We start from the raw sequence: 21479 nt of genomic DNA, 5'->3' as shown, positions 1-21479 counted from the left end.
AGAAAATATTCACTTACTTCTAAAGGAAGCAATAAAGAAGGAATAAAGAAACAAAAAGGACATAAAATTTATAGGTAACAAAAACTAAAATAAGATGTAAATTCAACTATAATCAATACCTAATGGTGAACAGAATAAACAATCCACTCCAAAAGGCAAAGATTATTACTGAATAATGAAAGAAGATCCAACAATATATTGTCTATAGTAGACATACTTGAGATTAAAAGCAAAAAACAGATTTAAAGTAAAAGGAAACACAAGAAAGCTGGAATAGCCGAACTAATATCAGACAAAATATACTTTAAAACAAAATGTAACTAGAGATAAAGAGTAACATGTAATAATAAAAGAGTCAATCCATCAGGAAGATTTAACATTCATAAACACATGTGTACCTAACAAAAGAACACAAAAATACATGAGGACCTGACAGAAATGGAGAAATAGACAACTTAACAGTAAAAGTCGGAGACGTCAACACCCAACTTTCAGTGGTAGATAAAACAACTACGCAAAAGTCAACAAAGAAAAAGGAGACTTGAACAGCAGTATAAACTGATGAGACTTATGAGACATCTCTAGAATATTCCACCCCACAACAACAAAATACACATAATTCTGACATATACATGAAACATTCTTCTGGAAAGACCAATGTTAACCACAAAACAAAGCTGAATAAATTTACAAGACTATATATAATACAAAGTACATTCTCTGACCAAAATGAAATGAAATTAGAAAGCAATAATAAGAAATTTTGGAAATTCAAAAATATTATGAAAATAAGTGACAACTTACTAAATAACCAATGTGTCCAAGAAGATATCAAAAGGAAAATTATGGAATATTTTGAAATGAATGAAAATAGTCACAAATACCAAAACATAAGCAGTTAAAGCAGCACTTAGAGAGAAATGTTATCACTGTAAATGTTTTTTTTTTAAAAAAAAAACAACAACCACCAAATCAACAACCAAATATTTCATTTATTACGATGGATAACAACAACAGCAAAACTAAAATTAGTCAAGCAGAAGGAAGAAAATTGCAAGAAATTAATAAAATAGAGGGGGGAAAGAAACACAATGAACCTAAAAGCTAGTTCTTTGAAAAGATTAACTACAATGACAAACCTATATCCAGACTAACAGACTAACATACTGAGTGGGGGTAAAGTAGGTTTACAGTTGTTCCTATGGGAAATAATAGAACAATAAACTCTATTTTGTGTATTCACAACTGTAAACCTACTTTTGCCCCACCCTGTACTTTCATTCAATACATGATCAATTTAGTAAATACAGGAAAGGCATTTGACAAAATCTAACGTGCTTTTATGATAAAAAGCATTCATCAAAGTAAAAATAGAATGGAATTTCCTCACTGTTATAGAAAGCACCAATGAAAACCCACAGCTAACAACATACCTAATGCTGAAAGACGGAAAGCTTCCCCGCTAAGGTTGGGAATAAGACAAGGATTACCTACTCCATTCATTCTGTTCAATATTATTAGTATTACTGCTTTGAGACTATTACATGTGTAAGTATAGGCTTTTCTAATGTATCATTCTCTGCACACCTGACAACTGGTATTATCAATGTGGAAGAAAATATAGATTTCGCATAGAGGATCAAGTGAAAACACAGCAAGTCCTAAACTCCCCACTACGAGAGACTAGGGATTCTTGGAGTAATGGCTATTCCAGGATAAAACAGCAAGAACGTTCAGGAGGAACCTGTAGCACTGTCACGGGAAATGGGAAGGAAGCACCCAGGACTGCAGGGGCGTGTCCAAAGGACCAAGGAGCTCCTGGAAGGCATTCATTGCCCAGCTGTGGGGCAATTTGAATTCGATGAAGGACAGTAACTGCTAGTCTGAAACACTTCAAATACATTTAAGTCTATCAGTTTATGATGATATTTTTAAAATAGTAATTGGAGATCTCTGAATAATGAGGATCATACTATTTCCCCGCAGTGGCCATTAGATAGCATCAGAAGTCTGAGTTGGTGAAGATAAATGTGTTAGCATATATAAAACGTGTATTAACTGGGTAAGAACCTTGTAGGATTTAGCCATTTTAATTTGAAACCAAAGAGTATGGGTGGTAAAACAAGTTTTGCTGAAGACAATGTGTTGGGGGAGGGGATTAGACTTTGGAAAAATAAAACAGTTTTCTCACCATTCTTTGAAATTCTACTATCCTAAATATAGAATAGCTATTAAAATGATAAGCCTGATATTTTAAGCAAATATACCCAAACAAATGTGATCAAATGAGTGGTCTATTTTGCAAAAAATTCACCTTACACATATTTTCTATTATTCAAACATTCCTTATATCTAGGATATTTTAAAACTTTTCAGAATTTTCAGAATTGTTTAAAGACATTTATTAACAAGTGCTTGCAGTTTGATGACTTTTTGGAAAGAAATTAACTTGTAAACTTTTATTAAAAATTAAAAATGAAGTTCTTAAAATTCTCAACTTGACCAGATATAAAACAATTTAAAAACCTTTAAAGGTATACTGAGAAAAGGCAGACTTTTATTTTAAAAATTGTTTGTCAGTATCAGCATCTTTAGGATAATGCAAACAGTTCTAGCTATCTGGTCAAGGGACAAAAAGCAAGCCCTTGAGGGCTTCAGACCCAATCTTTTGTTCATTTCTCATCGCTGGGACTTCAAATTCACTTCCTTCCTTGGATGACTGAACCAGATGACAGAGGTGGTCAACTGGCATTCACTCTACCCGTCCTCAGGAGACAATTCTCAGCTGGTGAACTGACTGCTTTGTCTCTTTGTCTACTTGTGGTTTAGGGTCTTCTCGATGTCTGCATCAGTAATTGAAGGTGCAGCAGTACCAATGCTGAGGTGGCTACTGACCTGGGGTCTCAGCTCCCTGATTTTCCTCATCATTTTTACTGTTGTCCTCTCCAGACTATCTTTGGCAAGGAGGGCCCATGCAGGATGGTTATGAAGCTGTAAACCTAACACATATTGTCTTGCTGGTCTACCTTGTTCTGCTGCACCCTGATTGTCAGCATCCGTTGTGGCTTCTTCCTGAACAGGAGGGTTGGAATACTGTGGTCGACATTCAAAGACACAGTCTCCACATTTAGTAAGGTGGGCACCATGGCCTGCCGGCAGGGCCGGTTCTGTGGGCCTGGCTTTCAGAAGCACTATCCAACCCTAATTTGTATCCCCCTTCTCACCATTCTGGTACTTGCTGTGGAAAACCCCTGGATGCGGATAGTGTTTATTGTGGTTACAGTGTGCTGCATATACACTGCCTTGCACTGAAACTCCACCAGGGCCCATAGGCCTATAATGTCTGCTGCCTCTGAACCCTTTTCTGCTTCAACAACATCGAACTGCACAGCCTCTCCTTCGCCTGCGCGGCACGAGGACTTCTGGAGTCACCTCCCTTTATGGCAGTCTGGTGAGCAACACATGTTCCTTGATGTCATTCCTACTGGTGAAACCATGACCATTTCTTACACTGGCCATTGCCTTCCTGCGATGGCCTTCTTGTCCCTCTCAGGCGCCACCAACGCGAGGCCACCCGGGCTGCTGCTCCGCGGGCTGCCGCTGGCTCAGCCTGGGAGCTGCGGGTGCCGCGCTGCGCTGGATGGAAGGGACAGCGCTCCAGTCCGCTCCGATCGACGCAAAGCTTTCAAATGATGTTTCCGAAGACAAACTGTCTTCCTCAAGAGATGGATTTAATTTTTGGATAAAGAAAATAATTCACAGCCATGCTAGATGAATTAGTGTCATAAACCATCTTTTATAAAAAAAATATAGTATAGCTGTAGTTAAAAAGGGTATTGGCCCCTCATGCAATACCGAAATAAAAATTGCAACTAACTTGAAATATGGTAGCACAGTTTGAATATGTATTTATCTTCTAAAAGATATTGGCTAAAATGGTAAATCATTTATAATATGGTAGTTTAAAAATAAAGCTTCTCTATTTCACAGAAAAAGATTATATAACCATTATTTCATATGCACTTTAATACGTATGCACATACTACTCAGAGGTTTTGGTTTCTACAAAATTTTTATTTGCAAATATAGGAGGCATAAATAAAGGTGTAATGCAGTAAAAGCAAATAATCAGGAGAACAGAAAAACGAACTACATACAAAGAGTTCATCAAAAGAAAAAAATGAAGGAAATGGAGTGAAAAAATATAACAAAGAAAGAGATGTCTTGGTATGAAGTGTATTTTAATGAAACAAGCAAAACTAAACAACTATACTTCAATTTTAATTACTGTTTCTCTTTGAGTTCTGGAAAGACGTACTGTCCTCACTGAGGGAAAGATTCTCCCACCCCTGGTTCAGGGATGTGGCAGTAACCATCTCCATGGCCTCGTGCAGCTACAGCCAGCACCACCTCTCAGCCCTCTGTGGACTCGGTCTGTCAGCAGCACCTGGCACGTGTGCCCTCTTCCCAAACAGCGGCTCTCAACCTGGGGGTCGCAGTCCCTCTGGGGCTCGAACGACCCTTTCACAGGGGCCGCCTAAGACATAACAGTAGCAAAATTACAGTTATGAAGTAGCAACAAGAATAATTCTATGGCTGGGGGTCGCCACAACCTGAGGAGCTGTACTACAGGGTCGCGGCGTCGGGAGGGTGAGGGGCACTGGAAGCGGTCAGGCCAACACTTCCAGGGCCCGGACTCTCCAGCTGGTCCCACGCATTCCCTCGCACCTCTTCTTATCCTTTGCTGGGTCCTCTCCATCTCCAGAGACTCCGAACTGCCTCTCCCAAGGACCACCATCACTCAGTCTGCATTCACCACTTCACAGGGGCCTCTAATCCACCTTGTGGCTTTAACCCCTGCCTATGCTAACCTTCTATCTCCAACCTAGGCTTCTCCCCTAAATTCCAGACTTACATCACTTCTCCATTTAGATGTCTAGTTGGCATCTCAAACTTAAAAAGTCCAAAGCCAACTCCTGGCCAATATTTAGTCCTTCCAAGTCTTATCCATCTCGGTAAATGGCAAGTCCATCAGTTCAGTAGTACGGGCTGAAACAATTTAGGGCTCACCTTTGAACCCTCTCTTGCTCCTTTACCCTACATTCACAATGACAGAAAAGCCGATGGCCTTTACCGAAACAATAGATCCAAAATCCTACTTGTTAAAGAGTTTTATTTTTTATATATTTTATCAAAAGTACAACCAAGACCCATTATTTTCCACTGCCATCAGCCTTGTCTGAACCACTGTCGCCTTCCACCTGAGTGACTGCAACAGCCTGCTAAGCTGTGTCACTATTTCCACGCTGGTGCCCTGCTTAACACAGAGCCGGGGGGGTCCTTTTAAAATTGATATTGGATCAAGCCACTCAAGACTCTCCAAAGATTTTCTCTCTCAAAGTAACAACTAAATGTCATAAGTTCACATGATCTCACTGATTTGTGGAACATAATGAACAAAATAAGCTGTTGACGCAGAGAGATCCAGAACCGAGGGAGCAGGGAGCAGACTGACAAACCTCGCAGGGAGGGTGGGAGAGACAGACGAAAGAACCAATACGCACAACAAATCAGCATGGACACTAGGCTGGGGAGGCAGGAGGGTGGGAGCAGAAAGGAGAAGGTCAATGGGGAGAGAAGGGGGCCACCCGAAATGCTTTCAACAATTTTAAAAAAAGAATGTCTAACAATCACCAGCAAGCCTCAACTGATTTCTGAATTCGCCTCATACGACTCCTGTCCTTGCTCCCTCTCCTGGTCACAGTGACACACAACGGCAGGGTGCTTTAGTCGACCAAGTGAACCCTGCTGACGGCACCTACTCGTGCTCCCCCACTTGCCCTGGAAGCTGGTCCCCAGACATCCACGCCGCTGGCTTCACCCCCCTCCTGGAGGTCTTCAGTGACACCTGCTCTAATCACTACTGAAACTGCAGTCTTGCCCTGGTCAGGGGGGCTTCCGTGCTTGGAGCGTCGTCCAGTGCACCAAAGGTTCGTGGGCTTCATTTCCAGCCACGGCACGTACCCAGGTTGCGGGTCCCATCCCAGGTCGATCTCTGGTTGGGGGCGGTACAGGCGACAACGATCAATGTTTCTCTCTCGCATCAATGTGTCTGTCTCTCTCTCAGTCTCTCTCCCCTTCCTCTCTCTCTAAAACCAAGAACATATCCTCATGTAAGGATTTGAAGAGAAAACAACTGCAGTCTACCGCAGAAACTCTCTTCTACCTGCTTTGTTTTTCCCATAGCACTTGTCACCATCTCACACACTATATATTTTCCTTTTATTATACTTTGTTGTCTGTCTCCTCTCATTATATAGTACATCTTCCTCTCCCCCAAAAAAGGCAGGGATTTTTGTCATTTTAGTCATTGCTCTATTCCTAGCTCCTAGAAAATCTAGAATAGGCACAAGAATAGGCATATAGACCAGTGGAACAGAACAGAGAACCCAGAAATGGACCCAAGACAATATGCTCAATTAATATTTGACAAAGGAGGCAAGAGCATACAGTGGAGTCAAGACAGTCTCTTCAGTAAATGGTGCTGGGAAAATAGGACAGCTACATGCAAAAAAATGAAGCTAGAACGCCAAGTTACACCGTACACGAGAATAAACTCAAAATGGGTAAAAGACTTAAATGTGACTCATGAATCATAAAAATTCTAGAAGAAAATGTAGGCAACAAGATCTGACATCATACGCAGCAAAATCTTCACCAACATAACACCTAAGGCAATAGAAACAAAGGAAAAAATGAACACATGGGACTACATCAAACTAAAAAGCTTCTGCACAACGAAAGAAACAACCATTAAAACAGAAAGGGATCCCACTATATGAGAGACCATAATCGCCAATGATGCATCAGATAAAGGGTTAATTTCCAAAATATATAGAGTGCTCATACAACTCAACAAAAGAAAAAGAACACAGTTAAAAAATGGGCAGAGGACCTAAATAGACACCTCTACAAACAGGACATACAAATGGCCAAGAGACATATGAAGAAATGCTCATCATCACTAATCATCAGAGATGCAAATTAAAACAAGAATGAGGTATCACCTCACACCTGTCAGAATGGCTGCCATCAACAAATCATCAAACAACAAGTGTTGGAGAGGGTGTTGAGAAAAGGGGACTCTAGTGCACTGCTGGTGGGAATGCAGACTGGTGCAGTCACTGTGGAAAATGCTATGGTGTTACCTCAAAAAGTTAAAAATTGAACTGCCATTTGACCCAGTGATCCCACTTCTAGGAATATACTCTAAGAAACCTGAAACACCAATCAGAAAGAATATATGTACCCCTATGTTCATAGCAGCACTATTTACAATAGCTAAGATCTGGAAATAGCCCAAGTGTCCATCAGTAGATTAATGGATTAAAAAGCTGTGGTACATGTACACAATGGAATACTATGCAGCTGTAAGAAAGAAAGATCTCTTATCCTTTGAGATGGCATGGAAGGACCTGGAGAGTATTATGCTAAGCGAAACAAGCCAAGCAGAGAAAGACAAATATCACATGATCTCACTTATTTATGGAATATAATGAAGTAAACAAACTGCTGAACAAAATTAACCCAGAGACATAGAGGTGGGGTACAAACTGACAAGCCTCAGAGGAGGGGTGTTTGAGGGGGAAGAGATAAACCACAAACCTTACATGCATGTATGCATGACCAGTGAACACAGACAACAAAGCTGGAGACAGGATGGGGGGGGGGGTGTCACTGGGGGAAAAATAAGAAACATCTGTAACGAAAACAAATTTATAAATAAAAAATTAAAAAAAGAAAAGAAAATCTAGAATAATAGTGCCAGTAAACAACATTTAATAATATTTACTACAAGAATGAATGGATGAATCAGCAAATGCTTCTTACTCATCCTTAGTTTACCCTGTATTCATTAGTGTGAATTAATTTATTTTGTTTTTCCTTTCTACTGAGTGCATGTTGAATACAAGATATCTTTGCTTTGAAAAAGAAGTTTACAAAATATGCTATAGGGAAATTAAATACTGGACATTTGTTTGCATTTCAAGAAAATGTATGTGATTCTGAATTTATTTTTGTTTTGGCTACTGAATTTCAGTCAACATCATTACATCCCAGACACTTTGAAGAACATGGAAACTTTCCACCAACGTCCCCTTCCTGGACTCCTCAGTTCCAGCTGCCATACGTTACAAACTGAAAAAGTCTGTGGAATGCTTTATTATTAGTTGTATACATGTTAAAATGAGAGTATGGATATTTTATTGTACCCGTATGTTTACCTTCCTGATGTTCTTCATTTATCCCTAATGACTCGAGTTTCCTTCTCTACAGGGCACAGCTGGTGCCAACAAACTGCCGGACGCCCTCCCAGGACCTGAGGCCGCTCCCCCGATGACACTGCGGCTGATGGCTGCGGCTCCCACTCTGGCTGCTCTGATTTCTGAAGAAAGTGTGCCTTGGTCTTACCATATTTTGCCTACTGTCATTCTCTCTGAATTTACTTTGCTTGGTACTTCCTGAGTCCCTTCTCTCTATAAATGTAAGGTTTTTTTTTACCAAATTTGAGAAGTTTCAAATATTATTTCTTCCAATATTTTTTCTGGCCCCGTCTACTATGCTTTGCATACTGGGTGGGCAAAAGTAGGTTTAAGTTGTCCCATGGAAAAAGACTTGCAGGCTGTGGTCAGGGAACCAGGCAGAGCACGGGCAAGGCAGGCAGGCTGCGTGCGCCGTGGAGATCGGTGCAGACCCCACCCCTGCACAACGAAGGCTCAAACCTGACCGGAAGACCCACGAAAGGAAAATCCGCTGCGAGGGACAGTTAAACAGAATCATATGGAACAAAGATGGGAGCAAGTATCACCACCTTGACACAGAAATGACAACATTAACGTCATGCAACTTATGATTACTAAAATCACTGAAAACAAATATATTTTCATAAGAGTAAATTCAAACTGTCACTTATATGTCCAACACAGAAGATAAAACTATAAACAGAAATACTAATGCAAAAGAAAAAAACAAAAGAAATATTTTAAATGTTAGTAATCCTTTTTTTATAACACAATCTTTATACACAGATTATTTAAGCATTATGTTTGAAAATAAAACCCAGCTCTTCCATGCAAGACATGTACTTGTTCAGAATCACATACACTACATAATTCTTTCTCCGCTCCAGACTGTTAGGGATGTCACTAGTCCCAGTGTAATCTTAATAAAACTCTCCTATATTTCCCTAGCCAGGTGTGCTGCACAATGAAAGCTAATTCATGTATGTGAATGCAATATCTTACCTAAATAAGTCCATTTTAAAAGTCAAAACGCAGGAAATATATAATAAATCATATTAATTAACTGGTTTTGCAAAATTAGGATTCTTGTACCCACTGCCTAACCTAAAATGGAATAATTTCAGACACATGTAATATCTTACACAATTTTCCTTCTAAATCTTTATTCTTTCCAAGTTACTGCTAACTTGAAAAATAACAGTCATTTAATTTGTTCATTATATAATTTATATATCTATTTCAAAATTTTATACTTCAAATAGCACATTAAGCAATATGGTTTTATAAAATTTAGTATTTCAAAATTATATCAAGAAAAGCCATAGCTTCAACATTAGAAAACCGACTAAAGAACAAGAATAGTTCATGAAAGAAAACTGTCAAAACAAAAAACAAACAACAAAAACACACCTTTGAAACAAAATAAACATTATCATAAAGGCTGAGTTCCAAAAACTAAAGATGCCTTTTAAACCACACCGAAGACTGTCACTACAGATATTATATTCCATCACACTTCACACAGAACTGACACATCACTTTCCGAAGAACTGATGACACGAGAGCTCTCAGTACCTTGTATCCAGGCCCTAGCTGATGAACGGCAAATATCTGCGCAGGGTTGAGCGCTTCGCTGAACACGTACACGGCCCCCAGCTGGCCACAGAACACCCTGTTGGCGTCGGCGGTCTCCGAGGACCCCAGGAAGCACTTGTCATAGCTCTGTTTTCAAAGTCACAAAAATCAAATGTATTATTTTGCAATGACAATATTTATGCTTACCTTCCCTCACTGTTATAACAATAATAACAGAAGAAAACATTATTAATACTTCTGGAGTATTTAAGTAATAAAAGCCAGCTAAAGATTTTCAGAAAAAAATAAATCAGTTAAATGTTTTATGTTGATGGGCAAGCTAAACAAACAATAGCCATTGACTCAATAATCACTTGACCACTTTCCACAATGTATACTTAAATGCAAAGGGCTCAGAGTTATTTAATTAAAATAGTAAAACTAATTTAAAAACTCTAATGATTCATAATTACCCATATACAGAGATTCATTTGAATCAGGGAATAACTCATTTTTATCATAAATACATAAGGCCTAATTTTTAAAACTCAACCTAATTTCTCCACTATTGATATTTTCCTCTCCTTCTCCACAGAAAGAAAATCACTTCCCTCTCTCACATAAGGAAGCATCATGCAGAATCGAATCAGCAAAGATCACCAAGCCTGGCGCCTACAGCAGATGGAACAGTGCTCTCCACCTGGGGAGCTGAGCACCCAAGAATCAGCTAGAAGACACTTCCCACTCTCCGTCTTAACCCTCCCCCCGCCTCAGCCCACCCGAACAGACCGTGAACGCCGTCACCGTCCCTCCCACCAGCCCCACAGGCTGTCCCACACACGTGAATGAGACACAGAGACAGAAACCACTGGTCAAATACCCAATTCCTAATTAAAAGTGTAAGAACTTAAGAACTGACATCATAATGTATATGTGTATATCTATTAATGTTCAGGCCTCTCCATTTCATGGAGCACTACTGCAAATAATTCAAAAATCAAAGTATATTTTCCCTTTTATTAAAAACGATAACACTGTAAAGTTAATGACAGTCCACAAGATCACTGAAGTTTTTTCTGCTCTAATATAAAGACTGTTCCCTTTGGAAGGCAAAACTTAAGAAGAATTCCTCTGCATATTCTAATTCTGATAAAAATCACCCTCATAAGTGTTTCCTGCCTGTGGCCAAACCATGAGTTTCTAGGGCAGGAAAAGAAAACTTGCCCTATTAAGGAGCAGGGAGTAAATATGTTATGGTTTGGAAGCCACAAGTGGTTTCTGTCACCTGCTTTGATTTTTGTTTGTTTGGGTCATTAAAAACTGTAAAAACCAAGATTCTAGTTCATAGGAAAAGAGGTTAAGGGCCCTGACGAGAGGACAAACGACAGAGTACGACACAGCGCTGCGTGGACACAGCAAGGCAGGACAGGGCCAGTTCCTGCACGCGAGGGGGCTGTCCTGTCTGCCCAGATGCAGATCCTACTGACATACAACTTTGTTAAAAAGAGGTGGTTTTGTAAAACCAGGTTTGCTGGAATTATTCTTTCAGCATTAGAAACACATCTCTTACTTTTGCTCTAACAGGCCAGGATGAAGATGAGAAGGCACAAAATAGAGAAAGAAGAGCTTTTAAGGTTCTAAATCTATATATCCTCTATTAGGAATCCAACTATGTTACTTCCTCCACTGCTAACATACTGGTCACAATTAATATTATCTCTTTGTTACAGTAATAAGCCATTTAACTGATCCCCCTGCTTCTGCCACTATTTTCCTTCCAAATACTCTGAACACTGCAGCCTGACTGATGCTTCTAAAATGCAAGTCAGCATCACCTCACCAGTGTGCTCATCAATGCCCAAAGATTTCTATGCTGGGTCCGATGGGGAGCCCAGGCCTTGGGACTCCGTACGTGTGCACACGAGGCCCTGCATGATGTGACCCTCTACCATCTGCTGTAGCTCACCTCCTAACAGTACTCTTCTCCCCTCTGCTCCAGACAAACCGGTCCTTTGTTGTTCTAGGGAAGTTCCAGTTCTGCCCCAAAGCCTCTGCACTCACTGTTTCCAGTGAATGGGACAGGCCCCCAAACATCTTATCTACATGGCTTGCGCCCTCCACTCTGAAAATCATCTGCACCAACTGGCTTCTCCCTTCCCTAAAGCAACACTTTCTACACCAGTTCCCACTTAATTGTTCTCCACGGCATTAATCACTACTTATCCAATAAACAGTAGTCACTATATGTTATACTTTGTTTAAGGTCTTTGTTTCACATCGAAATATGCTGAAAGACCCATTTGTAATGCCTAGGATTTTGAAAAGACTAGAATACTGCCTTGATGTTTTTTACCTAATACTTAACAAGTCAGCCAAGCAATTTTCCTTATTTTGTATCACAAATCATGTCTTGTAACAATTATATTAAATTTAAGACTTAAAAATTCATTTAATAGAAAAAAATTTTCAAAAAAATCTATTAAAAGTTTCTGACAAACTATTTTATTATTTCATTCATGTTATAAACAGTGTATCATATGTTCAAATACATTAAAACACAAATTTGACGGGAAAAAAAACTTACATCATTTGTGTTCACATGCCAAGCCATATCACCATAGGACACAAGCTGTCCATTGACGTAACATCGGATTTCACTGTTCCTCCATCGATTGTATATGTGGACAATGCTGATCATGTACCACTTAAATGAAGGAAAAAATTACAGATGCCAATAGGTTATGTTAGTTTGTATTGTATAAAAAGCAATGACAACATTCATAACACACCACAAAACACACTTGAAGGAAGTGACAGCTGCCTCTACCATCGCAATCCCTCATCCCACTTCTCAGTAACAGATGAAAGCAGCGATCCCTAAAGAATAAATCTGTGATTGGGACAGAGCCAGGACCCCTTGAATCTTGATGTACTTTCCGTTAAACAAGGATCCAAAAATTGTACAAATACAATTATATTTGTGTTCATTCATTTAATAACATTTACGTTGTGCCAGGTACTGCAAATACCCAGATTTGACAAGACTGACCATAATTCCATCTCTCCTGGAATGTATGGTATAATGAAATATACATACATTTAACAAGTAAAAAAGTATAGAATTACAAGTTGTGGTGATTACTATAAGGAAAAGAGAACAATGTAAAATGAGAAAGAAAAACCTGGGTTCTACTTTGAACTACATGGTTAGGAAAGACCTGTCAAATGAATAACATTTTAACATTTACAGTAAGATTTAGGTGCAATTGAAACACACAATTTAGACTTATTAAATCCAGAAATAATTACATATTCTAAAATTAATACTACTCATTAAGAATAAAGAAATAAATTTACACTGAGTTCTCGTGTTACGGTTACTAGGATCAACAAAAAGCATTTTGCGTTTATATTGATGTGAGATGTTTTAAGTTCTGTAATAATTTGTGGATCCAAACTTTCTCTTTATAGTTAATAGTCTAAAGCAAAGAATACAAAAAAGGTTTCTAAAATATAGAAAAATACAAATGATTTACAGATATTTGAGCAAGTACACCTTCAGTGGGTGAGGGGTAATTAGAATAGCTTTCCAAAAAAAGAAAATACAGACCTTGTTCTCAGATTACTTATAAAGTCATTATTCAGTTATTTCATATATATTTGAAAAGCATATATAGTTGTAATAAGATTGTGAGCATATAAAGAAAGACAACACCCCAGATTGTGAGCACATAAAGAAGGACAAACACCCCAGATTGTGAGCACATAAAGAAAGATAACATAAAGACCCTCAAGGTTTCACTAGAGAAAACAAACACACACATGAAAACAAGTCTGAAACAATGGAGCACACCTCAAATACAGAGAGATGTAGAAGCAAAACAAGTAACAATTGAGAGTAAAAGGGAAAGAAAAGATAAATGGAGAAGCAAGGCTTACAGAAGAATTAACTAAAAGAGAAAATAAAATTTAAAACTAAGCTTGAAGGATGAATTCAAACCGTTACGTAAACAGGGATCAAAGAACCATTCCACGCAGAGGTGCTTTCATATGGCGCATATAGTACAGACACCTGACAGAAGTTTTCCCAGCGTTTAGGTTTTACAGGGAAAGCAAAGACCAGGGATGGTAAAGAGACTGCTGGACAACTTCAGTAGTCAGGCTTGTTTTCTGCATCACGTGCTACCGCAGGAAAGTGAGGTGACCGTCTCTGTAACCTAGGGAAAGAGCTGGCAGAACTGAAGAAGCGGGACAGTCAGGCACATATGGGCCAACTTGAGAACGATTGGGAAGGCTCATGTAGGCCCACTGAAAGAAGCTAAAGTTAGATGAAGGTGCATCCATGCTTTTGCTAAGGGACGGTTTCCTTCTCTCTTTTTTTAAAGCCAAGTAGTATTCCATTGTGTAAATGTACCATATCTTGTTTATTTTATATTTTTTGGCTAAAGAGAATGAAGTAAATTTGGAGACTACATACGCATACTCAGGTCTGCATTTAGTTTGAGACCTAAAAATAGATCTATAAAAGGATACCAACTGAAACAACAACAAAAGATCTGTATTAAAAATTGCTAAGAGCCCTGGCCAGTTTGGCTCAGCGGTTAGAGCGTCGGCCTGCGGTCCCGAGAGACCCAGGTTCGGTTCCCGCTAAGGGCACGTACTTCAGTTGCAGTTTGTCCCCGGCCCTGGTTGGTCGTGCGGGTGGCAGCCACTCAATGTGTCCCTTCACGTCGATGTTTCTCTCTCTCTCTCTCCTTCCTCTCTCTCCCTCCCACTCTATCTGTACAAAAAATGGAAAAGTATCCTCGGGTGAGGAAAAAAATAAAAAAATAAAAATAAAAATTCCTAAGAAAGTCCAGCCAGTGTGGCTCAGTGGTTGAGTGTCCACCCATGCACCAGGAGGTCATCAGTTCGATTCCCGGTCAGGGCACGTGCCCAGTTTGTGGGCCCAACACCAAATGGGAGACATGCAGGAGGCGGCCAATCAATGTTCTCTCTCATCAATGTTTCTGTCTCTTCCTCTCTCTCTAAAATCAATAAAGAAAAAATGTTTTAAAAAATTTTTCCTAAGAAAAATATAACATATTTACACAAATATAAAGAGTAGCTAGTGTGTATAGAACACTTACTACATATTGGGTAATATGCTAACGGTTTACATCCATCTTCACAATGCCTAACATCTGGTAAGTGGTACAGCTAGGAAAGTAGTAAGAGTTGTAATATAAAGGTTTCATTTTGAAAGGCCAGGTAAGCCCCTTATCAGAAAGGATAACAAGTAAGCTAGGGCATTTTCTAGAAAACTAAAGAAAGGGGAATAAAAAAGGAATAAATGTATCTTGAATAATGGAAGAGTATAATCGAATACTTGCAATGTTCAAGGTTTATGAGAATCTTTAAAGGATGCTTTCTATAACCAACATCATCCTGGCTCTGCCCCTACCAAGACTCCCCAGAATACACAGAGCTTTTACAGATGAAAATGTATCTCTTTTTTTATTTATTTTTTTCTTTTATTGATGTTAGAGCGAGAGGAAGGGAGAGGGAGACAGAGACACTGATGAGAGAGACCATCCTGCATGCCCCTCACTGGGGATCAGGCCCACAACCTGGGCTTGTGCCCTGACCAGGAATCGAACCAGTGACCTCCTGGTGCAGGGATGACGCTCAACCACTGAGCCACACCAGCCAGGCAGGAATGTATTTCTTATAAAGAAATGTGTAAAGACAAGAGATAGACAGAAAAAAATGGGTTAAATTGCTTTGAGTTAATGATAATTTTATTTCATTCCTAACTTCACTCTATTTTTTTAGTTTATACTCTTTAAATCATTTTTTGTAAATATGTCTGATAAGAAAAGTAACAGATCATTTGTTTAAAACATATTCCTAACATGAAAATTGTAATTCCAAAAATCTGTATTTCAAACAAGTTCCCACTAAAATTCAAAATAATTTGGCACACATTTTGACTGGGTCTCATCCCAAATCTAATAAGTCAGAACTTCCAGAGGAAAGGTGATGAGATTTTCATAAAAATGACTTGGATTTGTATTAAGAAAAAAATAACCCCATTGTAACATATACATTTATCTAGAATCATTGCTTTATAAGCTATTTTTCATGTGTACACAAATGAATGACTATTACACTAATATCTTTAATAGAAACAATTATTACCATCACTTAAACATAAAGCAAACACTCTTAAAAATACATATATTTGAAAACCCCATCGAAAATGTTTTCTTCCGTATGTGGCGAACAGACGTGGGACCATAAACAAGCAAGGAAACAAACCAAAGGGAAAGAAAACGAAGAGGAGACGAGACACTCCTCCAGCCTGTGCGGCTCACGGTGTGTCTCGTGCTGTTCTTATGGATAGTGTCCTGTGGATACGAGGCAGAGGATGCCCTGAAGAAGGTGGACAATCTCACTGTCATGTATCCAAGAAAGACCCTTGAACCCGAAGACGGACCAGACCTTAAACTGGCAGAAACATTTCTCTTAACAACCCAAGCTGATGATGAGTAAATTATATCTTATAAGTCTAATTATATAGTTAGTTGCACATTTCTCTGCATTTTCTCATTATTCCTTTTTTTTTTTTAATCCTCACCTGAGGACACTTTTTGCATTCATAGAGCGAGAGAGAGGAAGAGAGAGAGAGAGAAATATCGATGTGAGAGAGACACATCAAGTGATCGCCACCCACACAACCCCAACCAGGGCCAGGGACAAACTGCAACCAAAGTACATGCTCTTAGCGGGAACCGAACCCGGGTATCCCCAGACCGCGAGCCGACGCTCCGATCGCTGAGCCAAACCGGCCAGGGTTCATTATTCTTTAGCTTTAGACCAAACTTTTAAAAATATGTTTCTACCTGATCTCTGAATAACCACATTCTAGTGGATATTAAGCAAAGATATGTTCCATGGCCAAAATATTACCAGTAATGCAACGTCCGCCTCCTTGAAGCCCTCATTATTAACGAAGCTGAAGTCCCTGAAACCTTCAATCTCAGGAAACAAGATTCAAGACTACTAAGACTAGCTGAATCTCTCTCAAGAAAAATCTTTCCATATGACCAAATCTGCAAGTTTAACTTTGTCTTATAAAAAAAACTAATTATCTATAACTCCATAGTGTACAGTATACACACACATATACAACCAAGCTCCTCTGAAGTCCAATTGCTGGTCTAAAACTGATTCTACTACCTAAACCAAGTAAGATCAGGGGAAGGGGGGCAAGCAAAGGGGTAGAAGAGGAAGGGGAAGGGAAGAAGGCGATGAGAAGAACGAGCGAAGAGCTAGAAGGAGGACAGAGGACGGAGAAGAGCATGATGGAGAAGGAGGAGGAGGAAGGAGGAGAAAAAGACACAATTGTAATTGTAGTAACATTTCTGCAAATGCTCTTCATCAAACATAATTCCTCAGAACTACAATTAAAGTGACAAAGTTCATACAAAAGTTAGGTGAGGGTGAAGGCTCGCGACAGAAAGACTGACTCACGGACACAGCAGTGCGGTGACTGCAGGGGAGGTGGTGGTAGAGGAAGGGCACCCTAATAAATTCAATGATAAGAAACAAACATTTTCTTCAGAATAATCTTTGACTTAATCATTCTTATTATACTTTAGTACTGATTTCATAGATGTGCAGAAAATTACAGCTACTGAATAATTTCTATATAATGTAAAGCTAATTTACATATTATAGATAAATTATATATAGTACACATCAAAATTTTAGGATCCAAATGAAGACAAAATGATTTATCAGCAGTTGGCATTCTAAGTTATTGTGTTTTCCATTAAACCTGTGCAAAACATTTTCTCAAAAATCATAATATGTCTCTTAATGCTCGTGGATAATGCTCTATAGAATTCTCTACAATTGCAAAAATTACCTTAACCTAGGTTTTCAGTATGTAATATTGTGCTGAAATAACGGCAAAAAAAAAAAAAGCTATTAAGCGTTAGATTTTAAATGCGTGGCACACAGCAAGGCCCGACACTCGCTGCCCAGGACTGCCTGCCCCTCCCGCTGGCCGGGAAGACGCCGGGCACCTCCCCAGAGCACTGACCGCGACGAGGCCTCGCCTTCTTCCCCACGTCCTCAGAAATCATGCTGCGTTGTTTCATACACTGGGAAACAAATCGTTCTATATGAACTAGCTGTCCGGATAAATGTAACTTACTCCTTTACGAAAACAGATTTGGGGTGGTTTAAGTTACATTTTATTCAATTATATAGTATATATATTTTTGACAGTCTACCAAGTTAAATACTCTGTGGAAGACATATGAAGGAACACAAAAATAAATCCAACACATACCTTAGTCTCAATAGTTGCTAAATAATACACATATAAATGAATAACTATGGTTTAAAAGAAATAATTGCCATAAAAAAATAAATAAATAAATAAAACACTGAAATGATGAGTCAGAAAAAGATTAGATCTGGGGATCAAAGAAAATTGGGAAAAGTTTCCATGAAAATAGTATTTCATAAAATGAAACACTGAAGACCTAGAGTTGTGAGTGATGAAACAAGTAAATGTATTTCATGCCAGAGACTGAATATTTAAAAGGGAAAAGAAAAAAGTGAAACATGTATGTTAGTTCAGCTTTGCCAGAATAGAGGGTTCAAGTAAAAAGCTGAAAATAAATCCAAATCATGAAGGACTAAGCTAAAAATTTTACTCTGTAGTTAGTGAAAAGCAAATGATTAGGGTGAGCAGTGAAATAACATGATCAGGAATATAAATCAGATTATTAGTGTATAAAATAGTTCAGAAGGGGAAAAGACAAATAATCCAAGATAAGGGGAGAGCAGTATGAAGAATTTAAGGAGCAGGAAGAATTTAAAAAATAAGGTATATTACAGAGATACAAAGTATAGGGCATAAAAATGAACTAACATAAAGATCAAAAAGGGGAAACTGACTTATGTCTCCACTATTACGACGACTGTAGGCCTCAAAATGAGACCTAAGAACATGAATGAACATGGGAATGGAAATAGTAAATTCAATGTTACATATTCTGAAGTTGCAAAATCAGAAAGATATCCACATGACAATATCTCATCAGCAGATGAGAATATAAGAATTGAGTTCTGGAGATAAGAATAAAGTGGAAAGCTATCATGAAACTGAGTAAAAATTCCCCCAAATATTTAAGCTCCACAAAAGCAGGAATATTGTCTGCTTTGACCACTGTCATATCCCCAGAACCTACATCAGTATCCAGAACTCAATAAACACTCACTAGAATAGTCCCCCTTATGTGAGAGGGTTATGTTCCCAGACACCCCGTGCATGCCTGGAACCTCTGGTAGTATGGAACCCTGTATATACCACGTTTTCTCCCGTCTGTGCTGACTCCTATATATATACCAAAGTTTCATTTCTAAATTAGACGCAGTAAGAGATTAACAACATAACTAATACTGAAAGACAGCAATTACAACAATATACTCTGATAAAAGTTATATGAATGTGGTCTTTACCTAACAGCCAGTCAGATAACCAAGAAGTCTAGTAAGTGACTCAAGGGGAACAGCTTACACAGCACGGACCGTGGACAAAGAGCTGAGTCACCTCCCAGGTCGGGCAGAGCAGGAAGGCACACGAGCTGATCACACTATTCAGACTGGTGCCCAATTTGAAATTCATAAATTGTTAATTTCTGGAATTTTCCGTTTAAGATTTTAAGACCAGTTGGCTGCAGGTAGCTGGAACTATGGAAAGCAAAACTATGAATAAGAGGGGACTACTCTAAGTATTATCTGAAGAATGCAAGAGAATAGAGCACCACAGTGAGAGACAGACAGACAGAGGGCGACTGCAACAGATCATCTCATGTCAAACGTTAGACAGAGAAGTAGAGAGAGGAGGCAGCAAGGGCTGGAGGGAGACCTAGGAGCCGTGAGAAAACCACTGAGAGAGGATATTGCAGAGTCATGGCGGTGAGCTCTAAGACAGCAGGAGTGTGAACCGTGTCATCCTCAGTAGAAAGGTTTACTTACACCTACCTTGCGCGGTTGAAAATCGTATTTCACACAGTGCTGGAAACCTTTGCCTTTGGACTTCAGGGATGTGACTATTAGACAGTTCCCAACAAAATGAGCAGAGTAGCCAACTCCTTTGCTAGTACGAAAACTATAAAAACACAAAGAATAGTACAATATCCTCTGATACAAAGAACTATATTTCTAGAGATTATTATATAAATAACATAAAAGAGTAACATAAAAAAATTATGTGCCAAATAAAGACTAAAACATAAAAGGCTTAGAAAACTAAAAGAAAGAATTAAACTTGAAAAATAGAGACAAAAGAACCACTTAAAATTTCCATTTAAAATATCACAAATACATAAACACAAATTAACAGCCCACAAAAGCTTATCAAGTTGACTGTATCTACCTTTAAGGACTATCTAGAATTAGCAAATAAAAAAATCATTTACACAGTGAATATTTTCAAAAACAACTTGTTCCATAATTCTTAGTCTTTGAAAACAACTTACACAATTTTTTTTTTAAGTAAGAGACAACTTTGAAAAATAATGTAGGTAATCAAGAACGGAGTACATTTTTATTTTTATTTTTGTAAATATATCATCTTTTTACAGGGTAAACTTTTTTCACTTTTTTTTTATTGTGGACATTACTACAGATGTACCCCAATTACCCCCCTTTGCCCTCCTCCACCCAGCCCTGCCCCTCCCTTCTGGCTATGTGACTATAAAATACAGTTATTTTCTTCTAAAGGAGTAATTCTTCCTAGCTTCAATTAAACCCCAATATTAAAAAAAATTTTATATATGTTTTGAAAAAGGACAGTATTGTTGGAATAAGTGTATGCTCTTCTAAAATGACCATCCTGAAAATCACCCCCATTTATGTCTGTAAATTCAGATAATTCATTTAAAATTTTGTAACAGAACTTATAAGCTATTACTAGGTCACATTTTCACACATTTCAGAGCCAGTCATTGTGGAAAAAGCACTTTAAATACTACTCTTTCATTAAAAGCTAAGTGATAGGTACTACTAACATCATTTTACAGTTTAAGACACCAAAGCCCAGGGTAATTTAAGTGGTGAAGACAGGACTGAAACTCAGGTAGTCTTATTTCAGAGCACTGCAAGTATTAAATGAGTTAATCCTTGTAATGCCTATTATACAGTAAGGCAAAGCAATGACAGTTTGATAGTATTGCTGTGCATTACTGGTAAACCGAAAATTACCAGCTCTCAGTCTTGACTGGTCAATCCATCATTGGGGTAAGCAACCCATTCTGTTATCTACCAAATAATCTTATCGAATTATAATTTCTTAGATGGTTATTATTATTAATATTTCAAAGAATATCACAAAACAAAGTAAGTAAAAGGGCAAAGTGAATGAAATCAGGACGAAGGGTTTTTTGTGTTTTTTTCCTCTCTCCTTGATCAGGAACCATCTTCACTAACAGCCCCACAATTGATCTATATTGACAGACAGTACAGATAAGGTCTGCAACCTTTGACTCTTAAATTGTAGTTGAATAAAAACAGGGAGGCAACAGAAAAAAAATAAATATA

At 38.5% G+C, this 21479-nt stretch overlaps 1 protein-coding gene across 2 annotated transcripts in view; it reads right to left on the bottom strand.

Annotated features, from left to right (window-relative positions):
- NBEA (neurobeachin) overlaps positions 1 to 21479 on the bottom strand; it is a 763707-nt gene that overhangs the window by 627074 nt on the left and 115154 nt on the right. For both annotated transcript variants that reach the window (XM_036249654.1, XM_036249655.1), the window contains exons 6-8: positions 19923 to 20049; positions 12463 to 12582; positions 9879 to 10025 (exon numbers count right to left, since the gene is read on the bottom strand). In XM_036249654.1, coding sequence (XP_036105547.1) covers positions 9879 to 10025; positions 12463 to 12582; positions 19923 to 20049 — 394 coding nt within the window. The remainder of the gene's footprint in view (positions 1 to 9878; positions 10026 to 12462; positions 12583 to 19922; positions 20050 to 21479) is intronic.

This window comes from Molossus molossus, unplaced genomic scaffold (assembly GCF_014108415.1).
Source record: "Molossus molossus isolate mMolMol1 unplaced genomic scaffold, mMolMol1.p scaffold_m16_p_9, whole genome shotgun sequence".
Lineage (NCBI taxonomy): Eukaryota > Metazoa > Chordata > Mammalia > Chiroptera > Molossidae > Molossus > Molossus molossus.
The sequence above is the reverse complement of the archived record's forward strand: the minus strand, read 5'-3'. Positions and strand labels throughout refer to the sequence as shown.